Source organism: Limulus polyphemus, unplaced genomic scaffold, assembly GCF_000517525.1.
Source record: "Limulus polyphemus unplaced genomic scaffold, Limulus_polyphemus-2.1.2 Scaffold2316, whole genome shotgun sequence".
NCBI classification, from domain to species: domain Eukaryota; kingdom Metazoa; phylum Arthropoda; class Merostomata; order Xiphosura; family Limulidae; genus Limulus; species Limulus polyphemus.
The window spans coordinates 83,016-94,769 of NW_013667926.1; the positions used below are offsets into that span (position 1 = coordinate 83,016).

The 11,754-nt window shown below is 29.9% G+C and overlaps 1 protein-coding gene across 6 annotated transcripts in view; it reads left to right on the top strand.

The window, feature by feature from the left end:
• The window catches only part of LOC106466601 (UDP-N-acetylglucosamine transporter-like), a 26,624-nt gene extending 20,602 nt beyond the window's left edge, over positions 1-6,022 (top strand). For all 6 annotated transcript variants that reach the window (XM_022394631.1, XM_013926895.2, XM_022394634.1 and 3 more), the window contains exons 6-8: positions 574-692; positions 2,261-2,394; positions 3,644-6,022. In XM_022394631.1, the coding sequence (XP_022250339.1) occupies positions 574-692; positions 2,261-2,394; positions 3,644-3,734 (344 nt within the window). In that variant the 3' untranslated portion in view covers positions 3,735-6,022. The remainder of the gene's footprint in view (positions 1-573; positions 693-2,260; positions 2,395-3,643) is intronic.
• The last annotated feature ends 5,732 nt before the right edge of the window (positions 6,023-11,754 follow it).

Here is an 11,754-nt window from a genome sequence, read left to right on the forward strand (position 1 = left end):
CCCATTAAAATGGCTGAGAAAGCCACTAGGAGACATTCCGAGCTTCCAATTGGTTATTCATGTCATATATAGAAGTAAGTGTATATAAGGGAATGCTGAATTTAATAATATATATATGTATATTATTTAGTTTGCCCACAGATTTATCATTTAATTGATTCAATAAACATCGCAATCTTGAGGCTCTAACAAGAAACTCAGAAATAAAATGGGCATTTGAAATTATGAGGAAAGTTTTACAGAAGTTATCTTTAATTCTGACTGTTCTTGGTGTTACATGTTAATTAAAATAGCAAATATGTCAAAGTGCGTACTGTGATATTGGTTCATGTATTTTAGTGTGTCAAAATCAACTATAGGTCATTTTGGATTATTTTACTTAAATTTGATTTTTTAAAATTATCTCTATATTAGATTTGAGATCTTAATGTAGTTAAAATATTAAAATAAACTGTTATTAGTATCCTGTAATATCAGGTTAGAAGGTAAAATGTTTTTATTTTGTCTATCAGGTTTTAGTGGTTTTACTTGATTTGTCAGAACTGTTCCAAAAATTAAGAACTTTTTTTATAGCTATCTTCTGTTGTCTTCTTGGAGCAGCAGCAGTATTTGTAAGTGACGTAAAAACTGTTGTAGAAGGAGGATTTTTTCAAGGTTACAATTATATCACTTGGATAGTTGTGCTTCTTCAGGTGAGGCTTGTTAAATTGAAATCATGTAAACTACAGAAAAGAAAATTATTCCGTATTAGTTTATTATTGGGTTCTTTCTTTATACGAAGATGAAATATGATAGAATGTGTTGTAATAAAGCTGAAAATGAGTAAGAATTAAAAGTTAATTTTGAACAAAGAAGAAGGGAGCTGGTGATTAGTTGAATTTGCTAATTGATTAATTGTTGAGCTCATTAATCAGTTCCATTCAACTAATTGATTATTCTCACATAAGATTAATCTTCCTATTTTCATGTCGTTTGGATTTCTTAAAAGACATTTTCGAACCACATTTTGTTTTATACGATAGACATCTTCACATAGAACAGTTTAAGGTTAAGTAACTTTTTAATTCTAAACTATTGTATGTGAAAATGTGTCACACACAGTGTAGTATGAAACCTGTAATGATTCCTGGGTTTCTCCCTACTTTACTAAAACTAAATGTGTCACACACACAGTGTAGTATGAAACCTGTAACGATTCCGGGTTTCTCCCTACTTTACTAATTCTTTGTTAAAAATAACGGTCCTTAGATTTCATACGATAAAACTAGTAAAGATTCTTTTTACAATGTGTGTTTGATAGATAATGTCACCGAAATCTATAAGTCCACTTGTCTTAAGCCTAACATTAGTTAAACCTTTGTTAAGTACAGCCTATACTTGATAAAGAGATAAATTAACACTGTAATGTTTATATGTTTTTTCCTTTTACTTAGTTAGGGCTAAACTTTATCGTACTTAATATTATGAATAAATAAACTTATAATGTTATTCTGTGATATAATATTAGACTTTTAAAACTTTAATAAGCTTTTAATAAGTTGTTGAACAAAATGTCTTACTAATATTTACCTCTGCCTTTTGTCTTGAATTTAAGTGTGTACATGCATTTTCAGCACAGAAAAAATTAAGTATTATTACAATAGATTGTGTACAATAATACCCTCCTGTATAAACGTAATGTAAATATTCTTACTATCTCTTGCACAACATAACTTAATTCTTACTATTTTTGATTTTATTATAAACTATTGAAATTGATATTACAAATATTTTCATACTTGGTTGCTATAATAAAAACAGTATCATATTAGCAAGAATTAATAAAGATTACAAATGTTTAGTTCTAGTTAGTAATGACAGCAAATCTAAGATTGGTTCTAGTATCCAGTTATATTTGACTTTCTCCACTGTTATTAGTAAATATATTTATTGTACATTTTTTAAAATGCAATTTGGCTAATAAAGGAAAAGTTGCTCTTTGTACTACAATATAATATTTTAAAGAATTTCAGATTCTTGACCAAGCATTGCTTAGTACTGTACTGTAGATTTGAGGGTCCAAAAATCACGCTTCCCTCTTTAGGGCATTGGGTGCACTATAATAATAAAAATAATGGCTAATCCCACTCATTGAAAGTAGCCCAAGAGTTAGTGATGGGTGCTACTGATTAGTGTTATCAGTTCAAAAATTAAGCCTGTTGAAGATATCTATATCTTGAAAACTAGAAAAAAGATTACAGTGTTATTTTCCTTCTTTCAGGCATTTGGTGGTTTAGTGATATCTACTGCTATCAAATATGCAGACAACGTTCTCAAGGGATTTGCAACATCATTATCAATTGTATTGTCAACTGTTTTTTCGTATTTTATTTTGGGAGATTTCTGCCCAAAAAGGTAAGAATTTGTTTCCTTGTAAAATGATTTTTATGTAAGTATTAATATCTAAACTATCTCAATGAAGTTATTTTGGGTTATTAAATTTCTGCAGTTGTGGTATTCTCAGATGAAACTGATTATCCTTAGAGCAACAAGATAGCTATATCTGCAGAATAACTGGGGATTCAATCAAGATATTTATTACAGAGAATACTCTAGAATACTTTTGACCTTTTCCTTTCTGAACTGAACTACCATTTGAATTGTACTTCAGTTACATTTTATTACATTGTTGCCCCTAGTTGCTCAACTGTAAGTTTGATGGCTTATCATACTAAAAATCTGGTTTCTATATCTATGGTGGGCACAGCTAGTACAGATAACCTATTGTGTAGCTTTGTACTTAACCTCAAACAAAAGCAAAATTACATTGTGAGTCAGAGAACTGATGTAGCTTAACATGATTTAGTAATCCTACAATAAAAGTAGATCCTATTATGAGTAAAAAACACAAAATCTGATGTTTTTGGCATAATGAAAATAAGATCTTTATTATTGGTTGTAGCTGACCAGTTTCATTGTATACAACCAATAATAAAGGTTTGTATCTTTCATTGTGCCAAGAGACATCAGATTTTGCATTTTTTACTCTTAATATATAAACACAATGTGCCTTAAAAGAAATTAATAGTAGATTCTCTTGCATTAGATAAATAACAAGTTAGCTGTTTTTGTTATGGGTCTTAGCAATGTAAATGCTCATACATAATAATTTAGAATTTAAATAAGTAATAGCTTAAAAATGAGTGTAATGACTTTATCTGTTCCACAGAAAAACTGTTTTGTATTATCAAATCCAACATAATAAAAGCATTAAAATTAATGATTTGATAATAATACTTTAATTACAATTTATCTTTGATTTTTTATGGTAATTAATTACACCATACGTTTTTATATTTTGTGCTTTAGTGAAAGAGAAAACTTTAAACTTTCTACTTTTGCTTAGCTTTTTTAAAGAATTTACTAAAAGATATTTTTTTATACTTAACTTTCTCTGCTTATCATTAAAAGAATGTATAAAACAGTTTGAATTCACCAAGTAAGAAACAATAATAAATTTTCATTAAAATTAGTAAGGTTGAACTAAATATTGGAATAATTTTATGAAGAATTACTCAACTGTTGTATGCGATCTTAAAGAATTTTCTTAATTTTTTTTTAATTTTCTGTGTTCTTGATATATCTTTCGTTCTCTGTTTCTTAGCCATTTCCTTTATGGCGCTTTTGTCGTCATCATCGCCACTCTTCTATATGGATATTCTGGAAAAAGCCCTCGACAACAAAAACATGAATAATTTTCAAGGTCTTATATTCATATGCAATGCGTTGGTGAATAGTATTTATTTATATATCAAGTACACGTGTTGAGGTATCCCAAACATTTTAACACACATTCTTTCAAAAGTCCTGCTATAATTAAATAATTTAAGTAGGTCATCCTTAAAAATTGCTGTTGTATAATCTACTTTGAAACCCATTTTTTGAACAACTAAAAGTATTTTCTTTCTTAGGTAATGACCTGATGAAACCATTTCTTTATTGTTTTTAATAACATATTTAATGCATGTGTACTATCTGTCTGGTGGTGTTGTTGTTGACATAATTTGTATGCCTTTTATATACAGAGACTGTTATGGACATGTTCGGAATAAATTGATAGTGTGCTAATTACCACAATTAAATAACAACTACTATATTTAATAAAATCCAGCAGAGAAATTAAATTTGCCTGTATGAAAAAATATGCTCTTTTGTCTAAATTCCGGTGAAAAAAAAAGGGTGTGTGTGGACAAATAACAATAATGCAGTGGTTTTTATTAATATATTAGCATGTTACTTATTAAAAACTGTATTTTATGTTGACAAAATTGATATAAACTCTTGTTTACTTAATATTTTGCAAACTTAATATTGGTTCTTCACTAAATCTGTGCCTTACTTAATATTTGGTTTGTGTTAGCTTTGTTGTGTGGAACTTTATAAAGAAAATTTGAAAAAAAAAGTATTTTATTCAGATATAACTTTGATAATTGATAAAATTATGCTCAGCTAAAAGAAAATGGACAGGTTTACTTTGTATTAATCATCAGGTATAAGTGTGGTTAAACTTTGTCTGTGTGAGAGATGTTTATATTCTCCAAAATGCTCTCAGATAGTGTAAACAAGCCATTATGGGTTTTCTGTCTAAAATAAGATAAAACACCGTTTACATGTTCAAGGTGCTTATAGCATTAACGGTCTGTTAGAATAGATGCAACTTTTGTTATGGTCTTGCCTATAATAATATTCCATTCTTCATTTGAAATGGTGTGTCTGGTATTTAAAGTTAATATTAGACATGGTGTGTACATAAACTCTAGATACTGAAGTAAATGAACAGGATTAGCCATTTTTAAATTGAGTAATAAGGAGCTTAGGTCTTCTTTTTTTTTACATGATTATCTCAAAATTGAAAGAATTAAATCTTTCAGTACAATTAAAAAAATAAAAAGACGAAGATGGTTTTCAAAATAACCATATGGTAACACAAGCCTTTTGAACACATGGTATTTTGTTGATTAATCTTATAATTTAAGTTTTATTATTTTTAAAAGTTTTTTCATACTGTAGAAAAATAGAAGTAAAATATGATTATTTTTATCAAACACCACACCATACAAATTAATTGCTATTATTTTACTAGAGAAGGCTGAATGAGAGATGTTTAAAAGCTGGCTCAGGTTCTTTTCCAAATAATTTTACAATTATTAGTTCTAAATGTGTACAAATGTTTAAGGGAATAACTCTTAAAAACTATTTATTGCTCTTTATTTCTATTATATGGTGTACAAATGTGGATATGTTGCTTTATTTTGATACATTTGACAACAGCTTAAATACACTTTAAACTTACATTTGCACATGTATTTTTAGCTACCTTTCTTGTGAAATGTAATATTGCCCTATCAAATTTGTTAATAAGCACATAAATACCAATAACATAATCAGTCTGATGTTCTGTACACATAAGCAGTTCCTATTTATCTTTGAAATATATGTTAGATAAATGCATATTTAGTCACACTTTACGATTGTATTATAAAGAGAGGTTCATATCAGGTTCTCATATGAGTACCAACAAAAACGATTGGTACTCAAAACAAAACAGGTTCATATTAAACTACCAAGACAGTTGAGTAGTAGATCTAAAGTTTTTCCCATTATTTATGAGGTTATTATTCAGCTTACCCAACTAGCTAGCACGATAAGTTAATAACTGATTTTTGTATATTTTCAGATATCAAAATCAAAGTATATGTTACCTACACAAAGTAGGGAATAAAACCCTGTTACCAGAAAAAACATTGGTTGTGATGGTACATCCTTGTGCCTTTTTAGCAACTTTGAAGTATGTATTGATTATTTTAGCCACCCATGTGTACCTGCGTACCAATTATTTAAACCCCTGATTGTGAAATTTCATATACAGTGCATAGCTATTTAATGGAATGTACACAGGGTTACTTCAGTGGACTGACTTTGTATTGGAGAAGTAACTTTGGCTATAATTCCAAATTTACTACATGTACCTAGTACCTAGCTTTTAGTGAAATGTACAAATATGTTGTACACAAAAAGTAAAACTATATGTCACGAAGATTTGTCAGTCTGACTGAGACTGACAAGTGAGAGTGCAAGGTTATGTTCACGAAGAATAAAAATACTTTTGTCTATTGTACAGTTTGTATAACTTCTAGAACCTCTTGAAGTGTATATCAACAGTTTTTTTCAGTATCTCTATATATTGTATCTTGTATTTACTGTCCTCTACCATAAACCGTTGCTATGTCAGCAGTGTAGGGTAAAATGGATAGTTTAAATAGTTAATAACTCTGACGTCAAATACATACCATGCTCTAAAAGGTCATAGCATGCACACTTTGACCCCCACTTGTGTACATAGGTTATTATTAATTTTGTTAATTCTTCCTAAAAGTAACACATTTACATTCAGCTTAACTAAATTATTTGAAATACATTGAATGTACAAAATCAAGTCATAAAGTTGATGGTAAATGTTTAAATTATCTTCTAGGAGTTAAAAAAAGTATTTAAGTGAGTCTATCATGTAATGTAAGTTGATATGGTTGTGATGATGTGTTTTAACTTTGTAGACATTGGAAGTGTGTGCTAATTCACTTCTGTACTTAAAAATATTTTTAAATGTATGTATGTTCCATACAGATAAGTTGTTAGGTTTTATGCAAGTAAATCTTTAATTCATACTAGATTAGGTCAAATTATCATGAAATGTGAGATTACTTTCTTCAATGTTGAGGTGCTGTTAACTTACTGATCAGTTTTTCATTCAAGTTTATTCATTAGCTGTTGCTTAATGCTCATTATGTACTTTTATCTCAAAAACCTTTTTCATGATTTGTCTAGAATTTATGATGATAATTTTATGCAGGGTCATAGCCAATGGGTTGAATAGCCATTCTAATATTCCGAAATGTCAGAAAGGTCCACTATCTTCTGATTTTTTAAGAAACACTTGTGCATATCACTTAAATTTTTATGTGTTAGAAAAAAAGCTTCACATTGTTTTAGGGAGAAAAAAGCCCTCTTCCTTCCCCCACCACCACTACTCTGTATTTAGACAACTTTTTTCTTTTTTAGACTGAAAATAGATGTTAGAAGTGGGTGTTATTAGATGTTAGAAGTGGGTGTTATTAGATGTTATATAACATCTAATAGATGTTAGAAGTGGGTGTTAGTACAGAAATAAGCCAACATCTGAATTGGTATAACTTGTGATAGATTTAGTAAGTTTTTATTTTTTGACATAACCGAGATACTTTTTACTATATAAAAAAAAAGGAAATAAAGATGAAGTATAAACCATTCATTGTGGACGTTGGCAATATAATGAAAGCAGTCTGTTCCAGGACAGCATATTTTTGTAACCGCTAATGGTGGAATAGTTCATTCTGTGTATTTTCAAGGGGCTAAAGGTTTTAATATGTAGTTACAGAATCCATTAAGAAAAGGCTTCGGTAACAGTTAGTGTATACAAAAGTGGTCTGTGTATTTCTACACTATTCATTCAAGCTCAGAAAGTACTAAAAAGCACTATACGGAAATCAAAATGTTATTCATTCAGCACAAACAAGTTATTTACAGAAATTACATTTATTAGCAAACCAGTTTTTATTGGCTTACCAAAGAATAATGCATACAGTATGGTTTGTTGTATATACTAAAAACTAAATGTGAAGCCTAATCTATCATTTGTCACCAACTCTCATCGGTAACTCTGGACAAGGGCAACTGGAGAGAATAAAACTAGACTTCATATAGTGGTGGAGCGTATATTATATGTATGGTGTTTTGAAACACCTTTTACTCACCCTGTTATCCTATATTTATATAGGATTTTCAAGAATATGTTACATTAATGCTACTAATTTATTTTGTGAATTATTCGGCCAAACAAGATGTTTAGAATACTAAAAACTAAATATGAAGCCTAATCTATCATTTGATTTACCAATTGTCACTGAGTTGCACCAATTTCAGAGAATTCAACTCCTCATCATGAATCCCAGACAAAGGCAAATCAAAAGAATAAGACTAGGCTTAACATTAGTGAATAATTCACAAGAATAAGTTTGTAGCATCAATGCTGCATATTCTTGAAATTCCTGTATAATTATATAATGTTGCATACGTTTGCACTGAAATGAAATAATTACGTAGTATATTTGTAACTTACTCTTCAGAATTCTAAAATTTTATAAATAAGTATGTTTCATACAGAATACAAACTTAATATATCACCTTCCAGGGCCTAATTTAAGGAAATTTTATCATAACACAAATTCACCTTTGAAGTCCGGGTGAAGTTAAAATATTTGAATTCAAAAAACCAAATCAAGAAGACTTGTAAAGATGTTTTAATTATTTTAGATTTTTAGTTGTGTTTAAAATAAGTGTAAATAAAAAGAACCACTGAATTTAGTAGACAGGACCACTCTTGGGATGTTATGAACATAAACTGGAAAATTTAAACTAGTAAACGTCACTATCTCTCTACTGGTTCAATAATAAAATAGGTTTGACAGAAATATCCTAAGGTATTTTCATCTTATACAGTTATTTTTTTTACTCTAAATTGTACATATGTACAAGAATGTAATTGTGTGACAAAAGGTAAATATTTAAGATTATATATTAATCAATAGAAGTTTGTACTGCATCAACACTAACATAGATATGTATTTTAATAAGGTCTGTGGGATGTGTAGACAATTTCAGTGATTATTTTCTTACTGTTTATGTTCTAAGTAATTTATAGTATAATAACTCCAGGATCTAAATACTATAAAGTAAAATTAATATTGAAGTATTAACAGAAAAATTATTTACTTGAATCTAGTTCAAGTGGAAGCTAACAGAGAAAAGTCTATTACTCAAATTTAATTACACTTAATTCTATTTAGGTTTATTTTAACCTTTGTAACAATTATTTACTGTGCTCCTTCTGATGGCCATGCTGTACCCCAATACTGCAGTTTCTATAAAACTTTTGTGAAGAACAGTGAGGTCAGTCTTAAACTATACACATTTTCCACAGCCTCATTACTTTACTTGGACATTGTTTTTTTCAAACAGTATGTTTAAGCAAACCAAAGTTCATAGGAACTGTATTGCTGGACTTGACAGACAATTGGGATGTCTGTGAAAGCAGTTTTTTGGCCAGCATTCTGATGGAAAAACTGTTTGATTTCAAGGTTTGGCTGGAAGCTTGTAAACTTTAGATTCTTGGGCTTTTTTCATCTACAAACATATGTTTATTATCTGTTTAACATTGCCAGGAGATATACTCAGCTTCATTGCAATGGCTCTTTGAGTTGAATCATCCTGTTTGGTAACAATGGCATTCATTTCGTGGATGAGGGTGTTGCTCTGGGTTGGTTTGGATGTGGTTTTGGAGCCTGCTGTTGTCTTAAACACACTGCTCTGCAAGTTTTCTAACTTTCATAGGGAAAACTGAAAACATCCTTCTTTGAAATGTTGTGTCCTTTTACCATAACTTATATAATAGTCTTGTTTTATGTGTATCCTTCTTTGGGAAGAAACTGTGACACATTCCTCCAGCTTTAAGTCTGCAGTGGTGGCATTGCATTGTGGAATGGTTGGGTCTTCCTTCTGAACCAAATATAAAGTTGATAAATGTCACCTGTGGTGCCATATGGCTCATATCTGCCACTATATCAACTCAATAAATCATCCACCTGTAATAATTACCAGTTTATGTTCATACTTTAACTGCTGAAGCTATATTTGTGAACATGCTCATAACTTCAGAGCATTATCAAATGAACAGTGGTTATGAATAGATATAGGTCTTTAAGTTTTATTTAAAAACAACAATATCAGTAATTCTTATGATTAGAATATCAAGAGTTAACCTCAAATGTTGACGTATAATGTGTTTCGGATCAAGGAAAAATTTAACTTTATCTGTCATTTAAAAAAGGGTTTATTAATATTACTCAAAATCAGTTGTTCTGCCATAATTTGCTGCACTTCTTTATATTCCATTGTTTATATTATAATTATATACTACATTGATTGGTTGTGATACTGTAGTCATATTTATATTTTACAGGGGTTTTTATTCCATTTATTAAATATTTTGACATTGTTACCAAACCTTTTGGTATTGATATTGAGTATGATATATTACATGGTGAATTTTACTTATTATGCACCAAATATTTAACACAGTACTTATTAGTTGCCTGTAAAGTTGATATACTTAATAAAATAGGAAAAAAAAACATTTTGAGAGTCATTCATGGTTAATAAAAGTAGTTAAGTTGTAAGTTAAAAAATAAAAGTAGTTAAGTTGTATGTTAACGAAATTGTCTTTCTGAATATTTGTTTGAATATTGGTGTGTCTAAAAAAAATTAACATATTGTTTATTTCTGTAAATTTAATAAATTGTTTTATAATCAAGTATATTTTAAAAATAAAGTTTTTCTGTGCAAATATGGGCTGTTAAAGATTTGTATTCTGGGTTTCTGTAGATCTTCTATATAACAACATAATTTGTAGAAACAGCAATATCTAACTGCTTGGAGTTTGAACATTTCATAACATGTAAATATCACTTATATTAGGCCTGATTGTTGGATTTGTGAAGTGTGTTCAGAATGAACTGGGATTTTAGTTCCTGTAAAATAAAATAAAAAAATTACTTGTAAATTCCAACCAAGAAAATTCACACCACAGATTTTGGAGGTGTAGGAACCATATATTACCTCTTAGCATAGCTGTCATAATAATGGTTGGAGACGGCTTGAATGGATAATGAAGAAAAAGGTTTTGTCATCATCAGGTACAAGTAATTTACACTTATATTAAAGTTTTTCTTCGTTACCCATTCAAACCGTCTCCAACCATTATTAGTCTCAAAGTGGGTTCATCGAATTTGAATAGCTGTCATAAGTATAGTGCATTTCCTTCATCCATTTTTGAACTTCTTCTTAACAATTTGATAAAATGCACTTGTCTAGAAATTTTGTCCACACAGGCTGCCATGATGGAATAAAAAAGGTGAAGCCACAAGTTGCCAGGTCAAAATGTATGGAACGGGAAAGAACTGTCCATCCACACTTCTCTGACTTCTTGTTATATGGCAAACAGTTTAGTCCTAGTAATTTTATATTGCAGGAGAACATCTTTGGATTGGCCTATTGACATTATCATTCTTTGTTGCAATTTACCCATATTCAGTATTTGGGGAGATGTTTTGTCCTCTCTGAACACCCCTTGTATTTAACGTTAAAACCAGCAGGCTTTCCAATGCTCAAAAGTTTCCTGCTTTTTTGGGTCCTCCTATTTTTGGGGAAAACAAAAAGTGTGTGTGTTACCTTTTCAGGCCAATCGCTTGTAACGAAAACCTCTTCAGTAACAATGTGACTAATCTATACGTTACAGATTTCACTTAGGATAATTCTGCAGAGTATTCTAGAACTGAGAGTCCTTGGAATATGTATCAAATATGTAAAATCATAAACCTGAACACTTAGGGGATTACATCATTGAGGCGCCCATGCCTTCCAATATTCTGTTTGTCAGAACAAATCCAATTTTATTTGAATTCTGTCGACAATGTTTTTATCCGTTTCTTGTTGGGGGGGGGGGGTGTATTTGCGACAAAAATCGATCATTTTTTGCGACGAATATTTTGGCGAACAACGAAAAATCCGGGAAATGTCGGAGGGAAAGGTGATAAAATTCTAATTGGGTTATGCAACGCACAT